The sequence below is a fragment of the Typopeltis vanoorti genome, chromosome 10, assembly GCF_054136105.1.
Source record: "Typopeltis vanoorti isolate ZY-2024b chromosome 10, IOZ_Tvanoo_1.0, whole genome shotgun sequence".
Lineage (NCBI taxonomy): Eukaryota > Metazoa > Arthropoda > Arachnida > Uropygi > Thelyphonidae > Typopeltis > Typopeltis vanoorti.
This window is the reverse complement of record NC_143558.1, coordinates 102552708-102579687: the sequence shown is the minus strand read 5'-3', so window position 1 is coordinate 102579687 and position 26980 is coordinate 102552708. Positions and strand designations below refer to the sequence as shown.

General features: G+C 35.3%; 1 protein-coding gene across 1 annotated transcript in view; it reads right to left on the bottom strand.

Moving 5' to 3' along the window:
• The window catches only part of LOC150102641 (maltase A2-like), a 146764-nt gene that overhangs the window by 56561 nt on the left and 63223 nt on the right, over window positions 1–26980 (bottom strand). Inside the window, exon 6 of the mRNA XM_090398623.1 lies at window positions 17345–17460. Coding sequence (XP_090254749.1) covers window positions 17345–17460 — 116 coding nt within the window. The remainder of the gene's footprint in view (window positions 1–17344; window positions 17461–26980) is intronic.

Genomic DNA, 26980 nt, shown 5'->3' with positions numbered 1-26980 from the left:
ATCACCAGAGAACACAGTACAATGTTATACGAGCCTGCAGGCACTACCACTGGGTGAGGATGAACCATGGCAACCAAAGTTGAGCCTACATCCCAAATAGTACCCCACAGTAGGCTAAAATGGGTGTTTTTGGCTTTTAAGCTGAAAATATGAAGATGAGTGCTTCTCAGATTTGGAGCAGTTTCATGTACCCAAAATTTGTTGAGCTTTGGGAAGTTAAAGGCTGAGGCCGATTCCAGAAATAGCCTCTCATATTTGATTCCAGAGTCCTGTGGAGATCACCAATAAGCTAACCCCCTCCCAACTGCATGGGGTCCCAAAAACTGACATACAAAATGTGCCATTATGCTCCATTGTGGGTGGCACTGATTCATCCACATACAAATTAGTTCAACGTTTAGCCAAAGTGCTCTTACAATATACTGACAACACTTCTTCACACATAAAAAAACTCAGCCCACTTTAAAGCCAGTATATATATAAACCCTTCACTCACACACACACACACACACACACACCCTTCACATTCCAACAAACTGACATAATGGTCAGCTTGATGTTTCTTCTCTGTTTATTGATGTCCCACTTAAGGACACTTTAGCCCTCATCCAAGGTATCATATTTGTTATCATATGATACCTCATTCAAGGTATCATATGTCTGCTTTATGTAAATATTGTTATAGGTAATGTTTTAAAAAACTAAATGTTATGATGATAAACATTATTTAATTCTCACTATACGTTACATGTAATTATACAGAAATATGTTTTCATTTAATGTAGGTTTAAAATACATGCCACAATAGAGATCATCACAACTTGATTTGTTTTTTCATTTATTGTTCATAATGAAGGGTGAATTTATATAAATTTTCCATAAACAATAATTTAATAGGAAAGACAAATAATAAAATTTGCAAAAACAAGAAAGTAGGTAGCACTTGATGTGGAGCCAGGTTCACTTTTCAAAATGCACTTAGACACATGATCCAGTCTTTGCAAGATAATTGTACTTTTTAAGTAACAGTATTAAAAAGAATTTATGTAAAATTTTGAAGCATATAATTACACTAAGCTAATTCATGTTGCAAGCTGTGAAAATAAGCTTACAACAATACTATATTACAACTGCACGCCTACTTAAGGTGTTGGAAGAATGCATAGATGTACTAAAGTAATTGTGTCAAATTTTGATTTTTGTCTTTATAATTATCAGTTTATTTTGTTAATGAAATTGCATTATGAGAAAATGTCCAATCATTTTTTTAAAAAAAATAATAGGTTGTCTATTACATATGTCATACATACTGTATATATATGTAAGATTAATAAATGAAGCACTGATTTGATAAAACGTAAGTTTTTCATGGTATGAAAAACTCACCCGTTTTCTTATATACTTCAAGTGTGCAAGATTTATCATTTTCAAGTAAAGTGGCATAACTATAACATGTATTGATGACTCACTTTTCTCGCTTCATCACTGAAACGAAAATTGGAATTGCGTTGCATAATTCAGAATGCGTGGAGTGAAAAGAAAACAATAATATTGCTGTAGAAGGAATGAGGGAATTTTTGGAACTCAAAAATGAATATTTATAGTATTTCACATAGAAAGAAAAACTTTCAAAGTTATTAATTGTAATGTTATGACAATAGCAACAGAACAACTGTTGGGGGAAGGGGCAGGATGAGTTTTTAATTGCCTTGAAAAAATTAAGGCTTTCATATAGAAAGAAAAATAAAGTTCTGAACTTTAAAAGAGATAAAAGGACTGAAACCAGCAACTAAAATTACAAGTGGTTTTGCAGTTTGTTGAAAGGGAATGCAGTAGTGTTCAAATTAAGGATTTCAGATCCAGAAGTTTTATTTCCAACTCTTTGGAAATAATAATACTTTAATAAATTCAATGGCAGCCACCTGTGGTCAAACAACTTGACAGTGAATGAGATGGTATTTTGAAATGAAAAAAAAAAAAAAAAAAAAAAAAAGTGTAAATTATGCAAAAAAATAATGTAGTTTGAATGAATTTAGAAAGATGCAAAAATTTCCTTGTTACTTGTCTCTGATAACTCACCTCTGGCAAGTGAGTGAGTGGATTTCTGGAGTCCTTCTTCCATATATCTGGGACAGCCTAAAGAAATACAACTTTACAACCATTTACAGACCAGATAAGAAACTGAGAAACTGACATCCCTTATCCACTCTACCAAAGACAAGCCATATTCCCTAGACCTGCCAACTGTTTACCAGGTTCCTTGCAGTTATAAACTGTCCTACTATGGTAAAACAGGCAGGACAACAAACATCAGAATCGCCAAAACTAAGAACTACATCTTTCTTCACCACTAGTTACTCAAGACTTGCTGACCATGTTTTGAACAACTACCACATGATATGTTGAAAGAAGGCACTCTACTACACTGCATTGCAAATTTGAGGTTATTCCAAGAATCTGCCTCAACCTTAAGAAACTTCACACACCTCGATTGGGGAATGAAACTGCCCCAAATTTGGGAAGCCCTCATCTTCAGTCCAACAGCCAAGACCATCCATTTTAGCCCTCTAGGAGGCACTTAGGAATTTAGGCTCAATTTGATTGCCATGCTTCAGCCTCATTTACCTGGTGCTAGTGTCCGCATATACATATCATGTTGCACCATGTTCTCTGAAGATGGTAATTTGACTTTGCCAAAATATTAAATTAAGTTTATTAAAGTAATTATTAATTTATTTAACATTTGTCAAAGTATTAATTAAAGTTACTGTAATTAATATTCAGTACACCACAATTTCCTTAAAAAGCAGTTATGAATAGCAAACACATAAGCCTTACCAACAGAATGATTAAAACTGATATCTCTTGATTATAATGAACTGCAAATTAAAAACTTTTGTTTTGCCTCGAAGTGAAAAAAAAAAAAAAAATAAATAAGGAAGTCTGATTAATTTTGATATGCTGAATATGAACTTAAAACTGACTTATCTTTCTGGTTTTTCAGGAATCAAATTACCTACTGACATGGAATAGGTACACATACCAGCCACTGAATTATAAAACTTTATGCAGAAGTATGTAAATGTCACTTACACATAGCTTGTAATTTTTTTAAGAAATGACAATGTAAACTAGATTATTAATTATAAAAAACTTTAATTAATAACTACCTATATTTTGGCAACGTTACATTGCCATGTTCAGGGATCACAAAACAATAATAAGTGCATGCAGGCACTCACAACACTAAGCAAATGAGGCTGAAGAAAGGCAACTGAAGTTGGTCCTAGAGACCTAAACGGTGTCCCTGAGCGGGACAAATTGGGTTGTCTTGGCAGTTGGGCTGATGATCTTAGAATGTATGCTTTCTGCATTTGGGACACCCAAATTTGTTGAGGTTTGGAAAGTTTTTTTCAGAGTTGAGGCAGATTCAAGAAATAGTCATACCTGTACTTGCTGCAGTGAAATAAAGTAGCCTTCTTCCAATGTATCCTGCTGTAGTGTACAAAGCATGGTCAGCAAGTGAGTGGCTGTATTGGTGGAATCGGATGGAGTCCTTGTGTTCGGATATCCTGGTATTGGCTGTCCGGTCTATTTGGTCATAGTAGGACAGTTTGCAACTGCAAAGGACCCGGTATACTCCAGATTGGTCTAGGAAAAGTGGCTGGTCTTTGGTGGAGTGTAACCACAATCCCCTTCCCCCTTTGAAGCAGAGATTACTCTAAATCTATCACCATTCCATATATCCAGGGTATTGAAATTTTCCATCTGAAATATTAACAAAAATCCTAAGGAAATATGATTGCACAACCAGTTACAAACCACATAAGACATTGGCATTTCTTATCTGCTTCACCAAAGACCAGCTACTTCCCCTAGACCAGGGGTCGCCAAAGTCATTTGCCCGTCGACCCCTTCAAGCATTTCTCGACTTTTTATCGACCCCCTATATTTTACTATTACGTAATTATAATAGGACAAGCAAAAAAAGACGCTTACGTGAGTTTTTAGATTGTTTATTTTATAGTTACAGTGTTTATTGTATGTATAATAGTATATATTATTATTACTACTACTATTACTAGTAATATCACTGGTATTACTACCAGCGCTGCTCAACTCTTCAACATAGAGAAGTTTAGTTCGTGAATGAATAACGATTGAATTATAATATGTATGTTGATGAATTTTAGAACATTAACATTAACACTCACTTGTATGTCGATGCGCAAAAATGAGACTGGGATCGAACACTTGTATCAGTAAATAAGAAACACGCACATGTTGCAATCTCGCTCCCACTGAGGCGCCCAGCAGGAACCACCAACATCCATTTATTGGTAAATACGTCATTTTGGCCTACTTGATTGGCCTCAGTAACTATTTTCATGACCTTACTCCATCTTACAGGTCCTATTCATGGACCTGTAAGATGGAGGTACTGATCCCACAATTCACTCTTAATTGTGTTGTCATTATCTCCATGTCTTTCGTCATGGAGGTAATCCAAATTAACCGAATTAAATATTACCCATACAATGATGTCTTATATTTTTCTGTTGACCCCTAACAATGTCATATCGACCCCTTTGGTGACCACTGCCCTAGACCAACCAGGTCCTTTGCAATTGCAAACTGTCCTACTATGGCCAAACAGGTAGGCCAGCCAATATCAGGATATCCGAACACAAGGACTACATCCAGTTCCACCAATGCAGCCACCTAGGATTTGCTGGCCATGTTTTGGACACCCACAGCAGGATATGCTGGAAAAAGGCCACTTCATTACACTGCAGCAAGTACAAGTATGACTATTCCTTGAATCTGCCTCAACTCTAAAAAAACTTTCCAAACCCCAACAAATTTGAGTGTATTAGACTGCCCCAAATTTGGGAAGCATACACTCTAAGATCATCAGCCCAACGGCCAAGACAACCCAATTTAGCCCACTGGGGGCACCGTTTAGGACTCTAGGACTGACTTCTGTTGCCTTTCTTCAGCCTCATTGCATGCATATATCATTGTTTTGTAATCCCTGAACATGGCAATGTAACATTGTCAAAATATAGGTAGTTATTAAAGTTTTTATAATTAATAATCTAGTTTACATTGTCATTTCCTACAAAATTAGAAGTTACACAATGTATATGTAAACTACTTGGTCATACACATCACTACATGTTCTACAAAACTACTTAAGAATGCAGCTGGTCAGAAACCATTAAGTGTTGATCCCAATAGGAAAAAACAAAGGATCTTTCGGAGTTCAATAAAGCATTTACTGTGGGCATCCATCTGGCTAGAGCCATGATTTTGAAAACAGCAGAGATGTGCTGCTTTCTCCAAAGGCAAGATATCCTGGATGTTTAATCAGTGGACAAATAACCCATGTTGCTTGTCTAAGAGATGTAACTGTGGTCCTAAGACAGTCAGTCTCTCAGGAACAAGATTGTTAAACAAGGTGGACACACAGAACTTCTTGTATGCAGCAATTGACTGAGGCATTTAATGAAGGCTGTTTCTGAACAATATCTCACTGAGCTCTGCACAAGGGGCTTGGTATTGGCAGTCACATGCTTATAGGGAAACCAAAGAAGAACCAGAAAGTTTATCTACGTGCTGTCAGGAACACTGAGTGGACACTGGGTGAACCAACTTGTCACAACACACCTTGTTCTCTACTGACAGTAGGCAGAAGCTCATGAAGCAATGAACCCAGCTTGCCATGTAAACACAACTTAAGGTTCTGGAGTTGGTGTCATAGTGTGGGTTACGTTCTGTTAGTACGGAACAGGTCCCCTGATATTGCTGGACGGTTGAGTGTCCTCCTAGAAATATCTGAACATTGTTGCTGATAAAGTTCATCCTGCAATGCTGACTTTTTATCCAGCAGGTAGCATTTATGGACGACAATGCTACTCTCCATTGCACAAGAATTGATCAGCAGTGGTTCAGCGAGCATCACAGCGACCACCATCTTCCCTGGTCACTACAAAGCCCAGATCTCAATCCAGTTGAGAATGTATGGACATGTTTGAAAAACTGATCTGGCAGCAAAGTACTCATCCATCAAATCTGAAGCAGTTAAATGACTGTATGACAAATGCCTGGTTGTAGACAGATGCAGTCCAACACTTTGTGGAATCTATGCCAAACTGCATATGTGCTGTTAATTCAAGCAAAAGGAGGTCCAACATGTATTAAATAAAAATTTCTAATTCAGTGGCCAGCATGTGTATGTGCAAATTTACTTGCAGTTTAGTCTTCCTTGACATATTCTGCTTTAGATAACATTGGTGGTTACTTTCAGCATTAAAAAACAGTAAAAATCAGCAAATATATCAGAAATTCACTTGCAAGTAATGTCCTACCGATATTCATCTTTTTAGTGACACCACTCAAGTCAGGAGGAAAGAAATTTAAATGTGAATTAAGAAATGAATCTTTAATAACATACAGCATCCCAACTGCTTTGTATGGCAGCAGCAACATGCTTTAACCAATATCTCTGCAATTGTCACATTTAAAAGACCCTAAAAAAAGTCAGCAGCATTCCTTCACATAAAATTTTCAATCTCACTTCTGTCTCCACTCTTGAAATCTTAAGTTCATCCTGTAAAAAAACTCAGGCTACCTGAAAATGAAGAAATTTTACTCATGATATTTCAACCTAAATGACCAATGAATATATTATTACTGTTATTATTACATGTGCACCTCCATGAAGTCTCATGGAATATCTTTGGTACCTCTCCTTGATCATTAACAGACAAATCATTTACAACTGACTCAGGCAACCAAATGCAATCATTCAGCACTCTACAAGTGCAAAATCTGGTCTTCACATCCTTACTAACCAGACCCTTAGCCAACTTCCAGAGATGATCTCTTGTTCTGCTCTCTCTCTAGCCAAGTGCTGAAACTTTTCCCTGCATCAAACTTATAAAATCCTTTAAGTAACTTAACTGTTTCTATCATATTTCCCCTTTTCTGCCTATCAACCAACTTTCTCAATCTGCAAATCCTCAATCTATCCTCATCGGGAGCACTCCACAGACCACTCACCTCTGGATCTTTTCCATCATTTCCTCAACCCCAGGAAACCCTAATCCAAAAGTGGTAGTATTAAGACTTTATAAACAGGAATGATAACTCCCTTATCTCTGCTTGTTAGTGTGTTCTTCAATAATCAAGTAATCCTGTGAGCTACCCTGACTACTTCAGCAATATGTATAACTTCAACTCCTTATCTACTACAATCCCCAAATCACTACTCGGCTTCATCAATTTCCTGGACTACAGTGTCCTCAATATTGTACACAGCTTGTACTCTCTGTATCCCAAAATACATAATTTTATACTTTTTCAAATTAAATTGACATCCAGTATGTTTTTCCCATACTGTCAGCCTATTCAAATCATCCTGCAAGCTCTTTACACCACCTTGATTAACTATTACTATCCTAACCAGAATCATCAGCAAACAACTGAATACTTCCCTTCAAGTTATTTCCTATATCATTTATGCACATATTAAATAGCAGTGGTCCAAGCACAGAACCCTGTGGCACACCACTAGTCACCTACCTTCAAGATTCTGTTCCTCCATATACTTTGGGGTATCGGCCATTAGCCACCCTTTCATCCATATCGCCAGTTTCACATCCATCCCCATTTGTTGCCATTTGCATATGATATCCTATAAAATGCCTTTGCAAAATCTAGCATTATCATCATCTAGCCATTCCCTTTATCCAACTCAGCTGTCACCTTATTATAAAAAGTTAGTAGATTATTAAGACATGACCTACCTCTTCATAAAGTCATGCTACTCCTCATATGATATCATTCTTATCCACCTTTTTTTTGACCAATTTTTTCCAGTACTATTACCACTACTACTACTGAGATACCGATTGGTCTATAATTTGTACCGCAGTCTTAGAACCTCCCTTATACAAGGGAATTATTTTGTCCTCTTTACACTCCCTTGGAACTTGACCATAGCTGAGACTTAAATTAAACAACCTAGTCAAAGGCAACAGCAGTTACCCTGTACATTTTCTTAAAATGCAAGCTGATATCTCATCCAATCCCATGGCTGTATTTGCATTCGGATTCTGCAATATCCTAAGTACCTCCAATTCATTAACCTCTGTTCTCACATCAGACCCTGTCACCTCTGTTATAACAATATCTTCATTAGGATGATATACTCTTGCAAAATGATCACTCAGTCAAGTAATCCTTTCATAGCATCCTTCCTCCTATTTTCCACATAAAAATACTTTGGGATTTCCTTTTGCATGTTTGGCTAATTTTCTTCTCAAAATCTGATTTTGTCTTCCTTACCATGCTGGTCATGTTTCTTATGTGATGTTGTACTGATTATGAGTTAGCTGATCACTTTCATCTTCATATATCCTCATTTTCTTTTTCTGCAACTCACGCTTAATGATATTACTCATCTGTCTAACTCCTACCCAATTTAGCCTCCTGACATTGGGTATACAGGGTCATATAGCTTCCTCCAGATATTCCTTGACTATCCCCCATACACTGTGAACATCCCTCCCTTGCAGATCTTTATGCCATGGTAATGCTTCAAGCTGCCTCCTAAGTGTATCATAATCACCTCCTCATTGTTCCAGAAATACTCTTTCTTAACTGGAATTTCCACATTTTTTTACTACCTTCCAAGTCAAGACCACATGATCACTTTCCCCAGTTGGAGGAAATGTAGAGACCTTAGTTACGGGCAGGTCTTGTGATCTTATAACAAGATCCAACATTCTCATACCCTGAGTCCTCCTCCATCACATTCTGCTACCAGTAATTATCTTTAAGTAAGTGCATAAATTCAATTTTCCTTGTGATCTTTCCTCCTCCCAATGTATTTCTCCAAAGGTGAAGCCCCCCATAATAATTAGTCGACTTACTCATTGTACTAATTTGTTGATGCATGTCTTCCACATCATCCCTGGCACCCCTGTCCTACAGCAGCAACCAATTTTATATTTTGTCCTATTGGCCTCAATCTTACATCAGAGTGACTAAAAAGAACTGCCACCTGCACGACTGACTTATTGGCTGCAATTCATCTGCCATCATCAGCAGTATCCCACCTCTGTCCTGTCTACTCTATTCTTCTGAAAATACTGAGTCCATCACATTATCACATTCTATCCCTGCAACTATGTCATCTACTGTTAGCCAAGTCTCAATAATGTCTAATAATATTTGATGCGGTTGTACTTACCAATGCCAAAAACTCTTCCCTCTTATTCCTGATACTTCTAGCAGTAGTATATAGGAACTGTAGCACCCCTTAGGCCCCACCTTTACATCCTGTATTGACTATACAATTTGATATTATTGCCTAACAGACTAGACTGCATTTTTTATTCAATTATACACTCATTCGCTTCACAGGTGCCTTCTCACACACACACTCATCTGCATTCACCATAACTGTTTTAGTTTTCCTGTCTCAGCACTTCCACACTCTCAGTGAACAAAGCTCTCTCCAGAACTGAACTCCGAATCCATTTAAGTGCAGTCCATTGTACAAATCTTTCCATCCATCCAAACTCAGGCCATAAGTCCACAAACTCTACATCATTCCTTCTGCACAACCAGCATATTGATTCATTAGCTATCATTACTATCCTTCTCAGTTTGCCTCTATATCATAGCATGGCAGTACTCATAAACCTCACCCTCTCAACTCTTCTTTTTCACTTTTTTTGCATCCTCCCTCAGACAATACTTGTCACTTCTTAGGTCATTGGTTCCAGCCAAAACAATAGATTCTTTCAACTGGCAGCATTACTAATATTATTAATTTTTGCACCAGGAAATCAAGATTTTATAATGCTTTCATGAAGAACTTCCCTTATCATAGAATTGCCATAAATAACATTTGCTTATGCTCACTCCGTCAATGATTCTTACAATTTTCTTTTTGGCCTCGAACAACTTGTTTTTTTGTCTTCAGTTCAACTGATCTCTTGCTGTTTCTGAGACATTTCAATCCCATGCTTTGTCCCTGTAAAGGATTACAGGGACAAAGCACACAATTTTTTTTTTTTTTTTTTTATTCAGGTCTTCTATGTTCTCCTGAACTTCCACCACTGCACTTTTCAGTATTATCACTGATATTTAGATTTTCTGGCCTTGCATCAATGCTCTCTACTCTATTATCATGTAACTTGATCTCTCTGCATTCCACTTTCAAATCACTTATTACACACTCTCTCAGTTTTGCTCTCCTTCCACAAATCTTTTAACTTTCATGACAAATACATCTCACAAATTTTACACCGCACAAAATCATGCAAATTCAGCTCGCCCAACAGACATTTTGGCTGCCACTGTTCTGCTAAAATTTTTTATAATTTTGCATGTAAAATTTTGAAGCATTTAATTACACTAAGCTAATTCATGCTGTGAGCTGTGAAAATAAGATAAGGACAATACTATATTATAATTGCACACCTACTTAAGGGGTGAAAGTTTTGGAAGAATAAGATGTATAGTGGTATTACAATATTTAATTACTGTGCAATTTTAATTTCATTTTAATTATTGATATATTTTGTTAAAGAAATTATATTAAGAGAAAAGTACTTTTTTCCCCAAATAATTGTCTATTACATATGTTGTGCATATTGTACATATGTGTAAGGTTAATATTGAACTAAATAAATGCATTGATTTAATTAAAAATTTATTTATTGGAAATAACTAATTTAATTTAAATGTATTCTTAATATGCATAACTTACTTGTTTTGTACTGAAAAACATGTTTTCTCACACACTTGAAGTGTGCAAGATTTACTGTTTTCAATTAAAGTGCCATAATTATAACATGTAATTATTAGTTATTATTATTATTTGGTAATCTCTATGGAGTCAACAGATTCATCATGGGGGGACCCACTCAATCAGCAACATGTCTATTGTAATGAGCCTTGAAGTTCTTGAAGTTAAGAATGCTACCTGCATTCACAACACACTCAGGCAATGCATTCTACTCACTAACAACTCTCCCTGTAACAAATCTACTCCTCACTCCCTTCTTCACCACATCCCTATACAACTTCCAGGGATGGCACCTCGTTCTTCCCATCTTAACATCCACTCTTTTTATCATTTCTTCTGTATTAATCTGATAGAATCCCTTAACTAACTTGAAGGTCTTTATCATATCTCCTCTTTTCCTCCTATCCACCAACCTCTGTAATCCACATTCTCTCAAATGCTCTTCATAACCAACACTCCAGAATCCTGATATTTCTCACTTTGTTTATTCGTCTTTGGACCCTCTGTAGTGTTGTTTCCACATCACAAATTAAAACTAGGTGGCAGCTCATTTTTCTCGTTTCATGCCTGAAATAAAAACTGGAAGTGTGACATGTAGTAAAGCATGCAGTAAATGAAAAGAACACTATAATACTGCTGTGAGAAAAATTCGTAATTTTGGAACTCAAAAGTGGATATTTATAAAATCTTTCATATAGAAAGAAAATGGTTTAAAAGTTATCAATTGTTATGTTTCAACAATGAGACAATAGTTAGGCAGAAGGGGATATTGATCAACTTTATATAAATGGTGAACTGAGTTTTTAATTACTATGAGAAAATGAATAGTATTTCATATAGAAAGAAAAATAAAGTTTTTGACCTAGGAGATAAAAGGAGAGAAGAAAATAAAGATGCCTGATTAACATTATGACTTTTAGAGAAAACCAGAAAACTAGAAATAAAATTGCTAATGTTTTGCCAATTCTTTAAAAGGGAATGCTTAGTGTTTAAATTAAGGATTTCGTATCCAAAAGTTTTATTTCAACTCTCTGGAAATAAAACTTCCACCCATGATCAACTAACTTGATATGGATAAAATGCTTTTCATTTTAAAACATCAAAGTGTAAATTATGCAAAAAAAATGGTTGTGAATTATCTTAAAAATCTGCATGCTGTATCTTACAAAAATGAAGCTCAAGTATAAAAAAAAATAAAATATTTACTGCAAATAAATATATATGTACAACAGCTATAGTTCTATATGCTGTTATTATCTTTAACTCTGAAGAGATTTAACAGTCATTCTTTGTAGAATTACAGAGAATATTTCTAATATTCTATATATCAAAATTTTAAATAATTAAATACATCCTTTCATGCGTAGGTTTCTGTGGTTAAGAAGTTCAACAGAAATATTCTGGTTTTGTGACCACATGTTTATTAGAGAACTGTTTTTAAAAAACAAAACAACTACTAAAAATAACCCGATAAGTTTCGTTAGTCGTAAGACTAACATCTGCAGGGCTAAAGAGAACTAACAGTTTAAAGCACAGACTATAAGAAATTACGAAAAACAAGTTCATTTGTTGGTATTACGAACATTAAAAAAGTTTGTTAAAAAATCGAATAACATATCTATACAACCGTTAATGCATGTTAGTTGGAGACAATGCTATTTGTTAATCACGCAAAGGTTTCTGTGGTTAAGAAATTCAATCGAATTATTCCAGTTTTGTGACCACACTTTTATTAAAAAAGACAGTTGGTTTTTTTTTTAACTAAAAAAAGTACTAAAAAACAAACTCAAGTTTTGTTGGTCGCCAGACGAACATCTTCAGGGGGTAAAGAGATCTAACAGTTTACTTCACAAACTATAAGAAATTACAAAAAAACAAGTTCATTTGTTGGTATTATGAACATCAAAATAGTATCAAAAAATATCTCTTCATCCTCTGAAACCTCCACATCACCCAATGAAAAAACCAGGAGTTTATAATATTCACTGTTCCTGTGGCATCTGCTACATAGGCCAGACGGGGAGATCAGGAGAAATCCACATGAGCGAACATCAAAAGGACGTACAAAAAAAGAGAGAAAATAAGTCTGGCTTGGCATTACACACAGCTTCTACTGGTCATGATGTACTCTGGGACAGAACAAACATGTCCTATATTGATAAAAACTGTTTCACAAGAAAATTCAAAGAGGCAGCAAATATGATTAAAATTCCTACGCAATGCAACAAAAATCAAGGTTTGATTTTAAATCACGTTTGGTCAGCGTTTATTAAAAATTTACCCAGTTCAGACCTCAGACAGAGTAAAAGTGAACCACAGAACGTGACATCAAATAGCATTCTTTTCAGCTAACATACATTAACGGTTGTATAGATCTGGTATTCGGTTTTTTAACGAACTTTTATGATGTTCATAATATCAATAAATGAACTTGTTTTTTTCGTAATTTCTTATAGTTTGTGCTTTAAACTGTTAGTTATCTTTACCCCTGAAGATGTTAGTCTGACGACTAATGAAACTTGTCGGGTTTGTTTTTTAGTACTTGCTTAGTTTTAAAAAACAGTATTTTTTAAATAAAAATGTGGTCACTAAACCGGAATAATTCGATTGAATGCTATTTGTTGTTGCGTTCTGTGGTTCATGCTCACTCTGTCAGAGGTGGGTCAATTTTTAATAAACAATGACCAAACTTGATTTAAAATCAAACTTTGGTTTTTGTTGCATTGCGTAGGAATTTTAATCGTATTTGCTGCCTCTTTGAATTTTCTTCTGAAACAATTCTTATCAATGCAGGATCCCAGAATACATCATGACTGGTAGAAGCTGTGTGATATGCTAAGCCAGATTTATGTTCTCTCTTCTTTTGTACGTCCTTTTGATGTTCGCTTATGCAGATCCCCCCCCCCCCAATCTCCCTGTCGTCCTACACAGCAGATGCCGCAGGAACAATGAATATTATAAACCTCTGGTTTTTTTTAATGGATGATGTGGGAGTTTTGAAGGATGAAGAGATCTTCATATTTTTTCAAGTGGCAGGAAAGTCACTTTTATGTTGTACTTTTATAAAGTAATTTTGCTAATTTATCTGTTACATTCTTAATATAAGGAAGGGTGACTGCATTCTTGAAGTCTTGTTTATTTAAGTTTTTCGTAAGTACTGTATTGAGAATTTTCTTAGTTATCTTAATTGTGTAACCATTCAGTTGTAGGATCTGTGTTAAACATTGTATTTCTTCTTTCCGCTTTCTTCTTCTTTCTTTTTTCGTAATTTCTTATAGTTTTTGCTTTAAACTGCTAGTTCTCTTTACTGCTGAAGATGTTATTATTGCTCTTACATACAGATTCTCACAATTCCTCCTATCACAATTCAGTTTCCCTAACTCTCAGTGTTACATCTCATACCAATTAATTTTTCAAGACTCCTGATGCCAAATGCATTCAAGTGTAGGTCGTCCTGCTTATACAAATCCATTCTTCCCTCAAACTCACTCCACACATCCAAAAACTAGTATCCATTCCTTCTACAATGCATGGCCCACAGAGCTCTTTACTGTGGTCCACCGGCCATTTTGAAAAAAAATAACTAATTAACATTAAAATGCAATTAAATAAAAAATAATTTCAATGAAGCCAGCAGGCCACTAAGCTTTACTGCGATATTTAGAATTGTAAGATGCTTTCCAGATTCACAAGGAACACTATGCATTTGATACTTTACATTAAATCCTATCAAAATAAATAGACATGCTTCTTCAGTCATCTACCAGCACCAAGCGGTACTTAAGTACTAGTACTAATGTCGCAGGTAGATGGCTGAAGCAGTAGTTCATTCAAGTGCGCTGTCTAGTGCCTTCCAGATACACCTCAAAGGTTCTCAATACTTCGTTATTTTCATATAAATACAAGATGATCCCATCCACAGTCAGTCAGTCAGCCATGGACAGTATTTAGAATTGTATAAGCGAATGTAGGTTTGTCGTGTCATCCATAGTCCGTCATGTGAGACATATTCAGTGAATAATAACCGTTACACAGCCATTTTGGATCATTTTTTGGGTTCACCTTCCATCACTATGGCGTCTATGAGTAAAAGCGTAAATCATATGATTCTTGTCAGATTTTTAATGAAAAGTGGACTAATTTGTACTTTTTTGTGCTAATCGACGATAAGCCAGTGCGTTCAATTTGTTGTGAGTCAGTATCAGTATCAAAAGAATACAATATAAAATGACACTATGAGACAAAGCAAATCACCTTCAAGGGCGGTTTCGTGTGGACAAAGTGAACTGTCTCCAAATTGATTTAAAATGCCAGCAAGATACGTTTAAAAAGGCAGAGGGAAGAGAGCGAAGCATGCATCAAAGTAAGTTATATAATAGCTGAAAAAATCAAAAGCCTTCTTGGACGACGAGTTTGTGAAAGATTGTCTCATCGCTTCTGGGGATATTCTGTGCCCAAATAATAAGGAAGTGTTTAAAAAACCAAGTTTGTCTGGGGTAACTGTAGTACGAAGTGTCAAAGAACTTGCCAATGACACTGAAGGAACTTTTAAAAAAAAGATCATCCGAATTTATGTCATATTTACTTGCTTTAGATGAGAGCACAGATGTGAAGGATACAGCACAACTGGCTATCTTTTTCCGTGGCATTGATCAACAATTCACTGTGACAGAAGAACTGCTAGTGCTCGTACCTATGAAGGGAACGACGAATCTGGATGATATTCTTGAAGCAGCCAAGAAAACGCTTCAGCGTTTCAACCTCAGCTTAACCAACCTCGAGGATGTGATTGAAAAAGATTTCATCCATTACCACCGTTTAATCTACCAGGAGAATTTGTGCGCGAAAACTATTGGATTTGAGAATGTCATTAAAGTTATTGTGACTGTCGTCAACATCATTAGGGCAAGGGGATTGAATCATTGTCAATTCCAAGAGTTTTTGACCCAAGAGTGCAAAGCGGATCACGGCGATGTGGTTTATTATAGTGAGGTGCGTTTGTTGAACAGAGGGAAGGTTCTTAAAAGAGTCTTTGACTTGAGCGAAATGCAGCAGTTCATGCAAACCAAGGGGAAGCCGACTGCGGAATTCAATGATCCGAAGTGGATGACAGACTTTGCCTTTGTGACTGACATCTCGTTACATATGAATGACCTAAATACGTGGCTACAATCCAAAGATCAACTGGTGCACACTCTGTTTGATCACTGCAAAGCTTTTGTGGCCAAGCTCAAAATTTGGGAGTCACAACTCACAAAAAAAGACTTAACTTATTTTCAGCTTCTCACTGAGTCCAACTGTTCTTCTCTTGATGAATACACTACAAAATTAGCCGTGTTGCGAAGCAAGTTCGAAGAGAGATTTAGTGATTTTCGTAACCAACAGTTTTCTTTAGATTTATTTTCAATGCCATTCAGTGTCAATGCTACCGAAATGCCAGTCTCAGTACAAATGGAGCTGCTTGAACTCCAAAACAACTCTTCTTTGAGAGAAAAATTATTCAATGTGCCCATGCCATTCAACATTTTACAAAGACTACATTTCTGAGGACGCATTCCCTAATCTTTGCCAGCATGCTTTGAAGATGTGCGCTTTGTTAGGAAGCACATACTTAAGTGAGCAGTTATTCTCCAGATTGAAGCACGTGAATTCCAAGACAAGAACTCAGGTTACCGACCAACATCTTGAGAATACTCTGCACATAGCGACTTCCAACATTGATGCCAACATCGACAAGCTGGTCAAGGAAAAGCATTGCCAAGTTTCCCATTGACATTGTAAAAAATGAATGTTTTCTTCATGAAATTATCTTTTTTCAAGTATTGATTGTATTTACTTAGCATGAACCTGACTCCTACTTATGCTCTTAAAGCTGAGTTTGTTTATTTTTATAGGATTTTATGTAAAATATCAAATGCACAGTGTTCCTAGTGAATCTGGAAAGCATCTTACAATTCTAAATATCGCAGTATAGCTTAGTGGCCTGTGGGCTTCATTGAAATTTTTAATGTGACCCACACTGTCTGAAAGGTTGAAGACCACTGATGTAATGTAATGCATATAATGGTTTTTCACTTCTTAATAAAAAATTTCCAAGGACAAAAAAAAAAAAAACATATATCAAACTAAAATATGTATCTGTCATTTTGATTTGGCTCTTACAGCCCATAAAATTATTTTATTTATGCTTATGGGTATATTATGTTTGTATTATTACTATCTGTTGTGCTACACTAATCAAGTAAAACTATCTTTACTACCATATAAATTAAGCATAATTTATTATGTCATGATTCTAAGAATACTCCTGAACTTCAGAAAGAAGAGCTACCTTAGACTGGATCAAGTCATGACTTTAAAATGATTCCTTTAAATGTAAATGCATAGGTATAACATTTTAAAGGTACACTTAACCTCAAATCATTTAACATGACATAGCTGAATTCAGACATGCCCACAACTCAACTGTGTCATGTTAGTAATTATAAATCAATGCCAGTATTAAAAAAAATTACATACTTGTAATTTCCAGTGCTTTCAGTAAAGTTTTCCAGAAGATCCTTCCATTCTCTTAGAACTTTGAAGATTTCTGGTTGTCCCTTTGTATAGATGTGATCCAGGTAGTCATAATTACCCTGAATATTGAATAAAATTCAAATAAATATATGACTAGTTAACACAAAATATTAAAAAGTTTCTTCCCATGTGTAGCTGACAGTTGAATATTATTATCTTATGCCTGCTAGCTATTTCTTTGGCAAAAAATATGCCCACAGGAATAGTTAGCAGAGAAGTCCAGGCTTACCAGTTTTATGACTAACAGACTGAACAGTTCTACTAGTCATAAAATAGATTCATTAAGATCATTCAATGAAATCCCTTTAAGTCATGCACTAACAGCATAACCTCAAACTGAATTGCTATATCATTTGTTCTTTTGCATTATAATGGCTTTAGCAATGACTGAACCTTGAAATGTGTACTCATTCCACTACTGCTTTAAATGTCCAATTCCATATTATGTAGCATGAATAGTCAGAATGGAAATTTGATGTGAAATATGTTTACATTAATAAATACCTGTACATAACAGGTATTTACAGGGAAAATGATTCACAGGGTATTTTTACAAGGGAAATTTCAGCACTTTGCTAGAGGAGGCAGAATAAGAAGTCATCCCTGGAAGCTGAATAAGAGGGTGGTTAGTGTGAGGATTAGAATTTTTGCATGAAGAATGGTAAATGAATGGAATGAATTGCCAGAGTCAGTTGTGTTTTGTCTGTTAATGGGTTCATGGAGAGGTATGATATTATGTGGATAGTTTAGGTCTCCCACGCCAAGTCCTCAAACTCCGTGGAGATGCCCATGCAATAAATAATAATAAGCCTTACGTTAGTCTACATATTCAATTCAGTAAAAATTTCAGTTCAATTCATTTGAGCTGTGGTTAGTATCTTGGATCTACAGTTAATGTTACAATTTTTTTTTAAAAAAAATTAAAGACAGAAATTATTACCCATTCAAGAATATCAATACATTCTTTCTCTTCTGACTCCTGCACACAAAGACCTAATGTGCTATAGGTTCTGAAATCACTTTTGTGTGTGTGTGTGTGTGTGTGTGTGTGTAGCTAATATAGGAGTGAAAATGTAACTGCCAATGTTGTTCATTACAAGTCCAGTTCATAGTCAAGGTTGTAGAGAAAAGATGTATTTCTTTAAATATTTAGTTTTTATAAGTAATTATTTTTAATTACCAGTTAATGAGTATTTTAATTAATTGCATGCATAGCTGATTGCTGTTACACACACTCACATATACACTGATAAACTGTTAGGTACAACAGTTAGGGTAGCGAGTCTTTTTTTGTGCGAGTTCAATATGAAAATTTTCATCGAGTAGTATGTGTGGAAGGTATGCATTGATTAAATATAAGTGGCTATGGGAATGATGATGATAAAAGAACATTATGCAGAGTACGATCAAGAAAAAGAATTTGAATCTAAGGTAGTGACTGCAGTGTGAGAAAAGTGATACGAAGGAAATAAACTGAAGGATACAACATGATGTTAGAAATTACATGGTCAGCAAGTGCTTTACAATTCAACATGTGAACTGGAGAGACTTGAAAAGTGCTTAGCAAACATCCCGAGAGAGAGAGAGAGGTACCAAAAGAAATTAAACTTGTGAAAAAGTCAAGGAAGGCCCAAGAAAGCAAAAACAGATAATTAAAGATATATTGATATACAGCAATTCCGAAATTAGGAGCAAACTGGATGACCAAGCAACAAAAGTGTGTTTTTTCCTGAATACAAAGTCACGACACAACTCAAGCAATGTGTATGCATGTAAAATAATTGAATGATATAATGTGATGACTCCATGATTTGAAAAGAGAAAAAGGTACAGTAGAAGAAGATAAGGTGCTTGGAGAAATTGTTGTTCAGTGAAGTGGTAAATGAAAATTGTCAAGGAAACTAGATATGTTGCTGTGGATGAGTGCATTAAATAAAATGCATATAATAGCAGAAGCATCAGACATAAAAGCAAGGAGTTCTTAGCACTGGTAGATATAGTGGTATTAAAAATTTTGCATTAGTGAAACCTGTATATCTTCACAGGAATAGAATGTGGCAGTTTAACATGGTCAGAGAGGACCCACAAGATAGGAAGGGTAGAGGAATTTTGTTAATGACTGATGAAGATTAATTCAAACAGAGAAGAAATCTCCAATGATAGTTGGTGGTATAATATATATATATATAGTAGGCTTAAGGTTTATGCAAGACAGAAATTAATAAAATGCATAAGTGTAGAGCTGTTACAGACCAGGATAAAATGAAGAGGACTCTAAACTGCATAATCATAAACGTAATGGACACAAAGAGAGCTTATGAATACCGTTCTTGTAAACTTGATGGCAGGTTCTGAAGAAAACATTCATTTATTCAACTACAGGCATGCAGTGAAGTTGTCTGCAAGGGAAAAATCGATATACCATGGATTCAAGAAGTTAAAAAAGGGAGTTATAGAAAAGAAGAAAGTACATCAAAAGTTCCTAGCAAGTAAGTCAGCATTGACTCTGAGGGAATACAGAGAATAATCTAAGAAAGTTCATTTTAATGTTCAATATGATATCAGGAATCGAAAGTGCCACTATGCTAAGGGTCCTATAAGGCATGGAATAATCGATGACTCACACAAGGAAGGAATGTAGCAGGAAGCCAAGAACGAGCCAGCAGAAGGAAAGAAGGACAAAAAGGAGCACCTTTGTGTGAACAAGAATTCATGGAAGAAGTGCTGAATGAGAATTGTAAGTACTTATGTATGTGATAATTCCAAACAAGATTGTACATCAAGAGTGTCTGTTTATGAGTAAAATAAGATAATGCAAGCTGATATTGAAATAAGCTTACTCAAGGTATGCTTTATTGTCAGTTTGTATATATATATATATATATATATATATATACAGGGTGTTCGGGATAAATTTGACAGTTTCGTAAGGAAAAAGAAAATCTTCTTTGTATCTATTAAATTTAATGAACTGACAAAAAAACATTACAGGCAGAGTTAATTACAATACTATCAACAAGATTTACTCAAAATAACCACCATTAGCATCGATCACAGCTTCAATTCTGCTTCGGAACCTCGAACAAGCTGATGCTACAGTCTCCCTGGGAAGGGCCGCAAAAACTGTTTTAATTTTATCCATTAACTGGGCTTTTGTATTACTGGAAGTGCGATTGGTGTCTTTTTCAACTGCGCCCCATACAAAATAATCCATGGGGTTAAGGTCTGGGGAGTTTGGAGGCCAAACATTTGGACTGGTGAAGTCGTAGAAATTTTCAGACAACCATTTTTGACTTTTCCCAGAGGTGTGGCAAGGGGCCGAATCCTGCTGCCATACATACGGCCTACCATTGGCTACCCTTGTTATCCAGGGCTTGACTACAGTTAGCAACTCCACGAACAAAGCCCGAATTCCAATGCCAGGGTTCTTCAGCACCTGTTCCTGCAGATTTGCGAGGAATTCTGCTGTACGAATGCAATCAGATCGTCTGCTAGGGATCTTTCTTCTTGCTACATCCTCGTAGTCACCATTGCAAGTTTCTAGTTCATGCCTGATTGTTTTTACTGTATTCAGGGAGCATTGGGCAGCAGTCGTAATATCCTTATTTTGATGGCGGGCACGAATCATCATGATACAAGTTATTCTCTTCCATGATTCAGGTGGGTTCCAGCTATCCATCCTTTCTGACATCTTGTATATGAATGAAGAAGGGTCCAAACTTTTAAATGAAGAGAAGTGTGTGTTAATACATGTAACTTACGGAAAAATATAATTAATTATAAATATGTCAAATTTATCCCGAACACCCTGTATATATATATATATATATATATATATATATATGACTGGCAAGATATTCTAGATTGTGATTTAGCTTTAAGGAAGTAAATTAGAACTAAGTTTGAATTAGGAAGAATTGAAAATAACAATTCTATAAATTACAAAGAATTGTAATAAACTGTATATACATGTTAATGTGAATCAAACTATAAATATTCCTTTTTGATTTAATGGATTGTGAATAACACATTGGACTGATTCTGTCAATGCACTATCAAACTTTCGAACCTGCATAAGATCAAGTTGTGATCAATATTCAAGCTACGCTAATTAAAGATAAGGATTAACATAAGCAGGGAATGCTAACAATATCTGCTTTGTCTTTAATTAAAAATCTTATAATCTTGCATTTAATACATAGTCTGACTAGCACAGTCGTAGAACAAATAAATTGGTTAGACTATAGAGCATGAGAACATAGGATCCAGTAGAAATAAATAAGTGGCGATGGTCGATAGTTAAGGCAGGCTATCATTTACATAAAATTTAAGTAAAGATACAAAGACAAAGCAGAATTGAGAAATAACAAATAGTAACAAAGGCACAGTATGAGCTGTGTGTATGACAAAGGGATCTCCTAGATGAGTCTGACTCCATGAGGTCTTAAGGTTATAATAATCTATACAAGGTGTGATGTCTTTTTTACAGAGTTGTTTAAGATTAAGTTATGGTTTACATAGTGAACATATTTAGCAAGAAGATGTTTAGTTAAGTCATGCTTTTGACTACATATCTTTACTGCATGTGCCAAACATACCTGCTTCTCTATATGTTTGTTTAATAATCAAGACTAGAAAATCCTAGTTTTCGAGAGTTTCAATTATATCAACTAAATATTTTGATCTTTAACTGGATAAAACACAGTGGATAAAAGAGGTGTTTTTATTTGAACGTATTTAATAATTAAACGTAGTTCATCTATTTTTGAAATATATTGTGTCTATAATGAAAGAAAATGCAGACCTATTTACTTTCCAAGTGATGTTTGAGACCTCCAGGAAGTCAAGGACTCATTGAGGGAGACGATAAATAACCCATGTCAGCAGTCATACTTTCTCTTAAACTCAATCACAAAAGATGCACTAACAACTTCAACAGATAAACTGTTCCATTTACGCACTCTGTGAGAGAAAAATCTAGCTTACTGCTTTCTTAACCACGAACAAACTTAAATTCTACGAATGCCCTCAAGTTTTCTCCACACCTTCCATATAACGAAAAATTTCATCAGATGATATCCTATAACACTGTTCAGGAGTTTAGAGACCTCTATTGTATCACAACCTTTTTCACCTATTCATCAATGTCTACAGACTACATACTCTCAATCAATCCTCATAATCCGGATATCATCTTTGTAATTTTTCTTTGCACCATTACTACAGTTTTTCTTTTCTTTTAGAGTTACACGGTGATCAGCATTAATTTTAAAAATGTATGGAATTTACAACCGTTTTAAAAAAACTTTATTATCCCGATGTTTCAATCTTCGCATCAAGATCATCACCTGGAGCATACATCAATATGCAAGACAAGCTGCATTATGTTATTAACTGTAAGCTAATTATTTGATCACATGTTATTTTACTGGCATGACCTGTAGTGGGGGGAAAAAAAATTACATCAAGCTAAATTCTATTTACGATGACAGCAATAAACATTCTTTCAGAAACAATGATGTCCTATTTTTAGTATTACAATTCTTATTTTTGCTTTTAAGATACTGGATTTTCTACAGTCCTGTTTATAGTTGTTCTTAGTGAAGAACGTTCCATGGGTCGAATATATACCTTCCATATGTTCGGGATTTTTAGACCATCATTATTGTTCAGATTGGGGTGGTTGATAATAATCTCACATGCTTCCTTAAATTTCCGTTCATACCATGTTTTAGTGCGATGTAGACAGCCAGTGCTTTTCCAGTCAACTGTGTAAGGAATTCAGGGCATGATCAGAAAGGCCAGCTTCACCATAATTATTATATCTAATGTGTCGTCTGTGTTCTTTTTGTCTGATAGGAATTGTGCGTCATGTTTCTCCTATATATGGTATGTTGCAAGTACAATAAATCTGGCATACTCCAGGGTGGGCTAGTGGGTCTTTGGATGAGGTGAGTAAGCTTTTTAATTTTGCAGGAGGTTTAAAGGTGGCTTTGAGGTTGTATTTTCGTAGTACTCTGTTTATTTTGTCTGATGTTCCTTTAATGTAGGGAATGGTTATAGTTTTACTGGTCTGGTTGGTCTTTGTTTTTTTATTGAGGTTTTGTAGAGAATTTTATTAATAGTGTTTTGGCTGTATCCGTTTTTTTGGAAAGTATTAAAGATAATTTTAAATTCATCTTTTAGTGCCTGTTCATTGGAACATCTATAGGTCTTAACGGATTAAAGAATTCTTTGTGAATTTTCGGTAGCCCGTAAATTCTTGGGGAGCGCGTGGAGTAAGGAAATAGCTTTTTGACCGTATCTTTGGGCCAAGTGGTAATTGACTTAAGTAGTTTGTCTGTTTTGTTTTTTATTCTGTTGGTTAGGTTGTAGTTAACTAATTTGTGTGTGTTATTGTCAGAGACCAGCAGATTCATTTTTTCTACGTAAGTGGTATGGCTTAAAATAATGGTGGCATTTCCTTTATCGGCTCTGGTTATTACTATGTTCGGATTTGTTTTAAGTGATTTTATCGCTGTTAATTCGTGTTTGGTAATGTTGCTTGTTATTGTTTTGTTATGATTTAAAATGTTGCCAGTTTCTAAACGTATTTTGTCTGCTATGTTATTAGCAATGACTCTTAGGCCTCTTTCAATATTGCACATAAATTCAAGTTTGTTTATCGATTTCGGTGCTATAGCAAAATTTAAACCTTTGTTAAGTATAGAGATTTCGTCTTTGTTTAGAGCGTGGTTAGATAGGTTGACTAGGTTATCGATACCTGTGGGCGATTGTTGGCTCCTGTTGTTTCTTGCTTCTGGCTGGTTGTTGTTGTTGTTCACTGTAGCGAACTCTGAATATGGCAGCTGGTTTTGTCGTTCTTTTAGTCTTTGGAATTTGGAAATTAGGTTTCCTTTCTTTGTATGGAGGATGTGGTTTGCTGTGTTGTCCATAATCTTTTCTAGGATCATCCAGAAAACTGAACTTTCAAGCTACATAGCTTGAAAGTTCAGTTTTTTCTTTTAGTAGCTCGTTTTGTGTGGTGGCTAGGTTCTTTCTGGTAGCTTGGATCTACTCTTTGAGAAGTGCTTTCTCCATGCGGTGGTACATTTGTTGCACTTTTGTTGAGGTGATTTTCTCTTTCAAAAAACAGCGCGCAGACGATATCTGTTCAAACGAACAGGCACTAAAAGACGAATTTAAAATTATCTTTAATACTTTCCAAAAAAACAGATACAGCCAAAACACTATCAACAAAATTCTCTACAAAACCTCAAAAAAAAAAAAACAAAGACAAACCAGACTACAGTAAACCTATAACCATTCCCTACATTAAAGGAACATCAGACAAAATAAATAGAGTACTACGAAAACACAACCTCAAAGCCACCTTTAAACCTCCTGCAAAATTAAAAAAAGCTTACTCAACTCATTCAAAGACCCACTTCCTCCACTAGTCCACCCTGGAGTATACTGGATTTATTGTACTTGCAACATACCATATATAGGAAAAACAGGATGCACAATTCCTATCAGACAAAAAGAACACAGACGACACATTAGATATAATAATTATGGTGAAGCTGGCCTTTCTGATCATGCCCTGAATTCCTTACACAGAGTTGACTGGAAAAGCACTGGATGTCTACATCGCACTAAAACATGGTATGAACGGAAATTTAAGGAAGCATGTGAGATTATTATCAACCACTCCAATCTGAACAATAATGATGGTCTAAAAATCCCAAACATATGGAAGGTATATATTCGACCCACGGAATGTTCCTCACTACGAACGACTATTAACAGGACTGTAGAAAATCTAATATCTTAAAAGCAAAAATAAGAATTGTAATACTAAAAATAGGACATCATTGTTTCTGAAAGATTGTTTATTCCTGTCATTGTAAATAGAATTTAGCTTGGTGTAATTTTTTTTTCCCCCACTAGAGGTCATGCCAGTAAAATAACATGTGATCAAATCATTGTTTCTTTAGCTTACAGTTAATAATGTAACTCAGCTTGTCTTGTATTGATGTATGCTCGAGATGATGATCTTGATGTGAAGATAGAAACGTCAGGATAATAAAAAAGTTTTTTTTAACACGGTTGTAAATTCCATAAATTTTTAAAATGAATATCTAGTTTCCTTATCCCTTTGGAATCCAGGAAACTTAAATCTATACATAGTGGTCAGGTGCAGTTGTAATAAGTCCTTGTTAAGAAGCAAAATAACTTCCTTATCCTAACATATCAATGTTCGTTTCAAAATTGCAATTATCCTCTGATTTGTATTTGCAATTTTTGCTATGTGACCTTTGAATTTCAACTTCTTCCTATCCACCATAACTCCAAGATCCTTATCTTCATAAGTTCCTTATAGCATAATCTTACAAATATAATATGCCATTGGAAAGATCATCAAGCCCAAGTGCAAACTTTACACTTGCTAACATTGAATTGACAGCAATTATCATTTGCTCACATTTCAAACCTAATCAAATCAGTCTGAGTGCTAGATATCAGTGCCTTGCCTATCATTAATATACAGACTGAACAACAATGGCATGTGGACTAATCCCTTGGGTACAACCACTATTCACCTTAAAACAAACAGATGCACACCAATCACATACCACTTTCTGATACCTGTCCATCAACTACCCACTTATCCAAGTCAACTGTTTACATTACAATCCCATATTCTCCAGTTTATGCAACAGCCTTTTATGTATTTTACCAAATTTCACCAGTATCATAGCATATCCACTCCCTTTACCCAACTCTGCCATAATACTATTATAAAATGAGCAAATTGCTAAATCGTGAATTTTTTTAATAAACCTATGCTGTTCCTTAAAAATTATCATTTGTTTGTCAACCCACTTCTGTATGCAAGTTCTTACCAACTTCTATAAAATCTTCACAACCACTCAACAAATACTGAAAAATCAGGAGTTAGACATTAGTTTTTGCACCACCCTTCACAACAGAACAAGGTGAAGTATTTTTTTTTTTTCCTATTTATTTCATTCTTCTTACCATCTTTTTTCCTGTTTGGTAATGACAGTGAAGAGATTTTTACTCAAAAAATTAAATTCTGTTCCTTTCAATCCATTCAAAATTACTTATGTCCTTTTAAGATCTGGAAGTATGGAATTAATAAAAGTATTTATTTTAAAAAAAAAACAGTTTTCATTTATAAAAGGGTCAAAGCTGTATAACTCAGAGGAGACCTCCAAATAGCTTTTAAAGGAATGTGGAGAACCAATCAGTGCTTCTGACCTAAATTCCAATCCTAACCTTCTTGTGGTGCACACTATTGGGTATCTACCTGGATACTGAACGGACAGGGATGGGCTGGCAATTTGGGATTTAGCCGACCAAACTGTATTCTTATTGGCTTAAACCAAAATACAAAATGATGGTACAAAATGACAAAATTTCATGCTGAGTGGAGCGTTGCCCAGTTAATCAAGGATACCGTTGTTTTTTGTCATGGAACCATGGCAAACAGCGAAAAGTCAGCTACTAGAACAAGTCTGAAAACAAATCCCAACTCAACATCACCAGAATTAAAGATCAGTACTATCAACA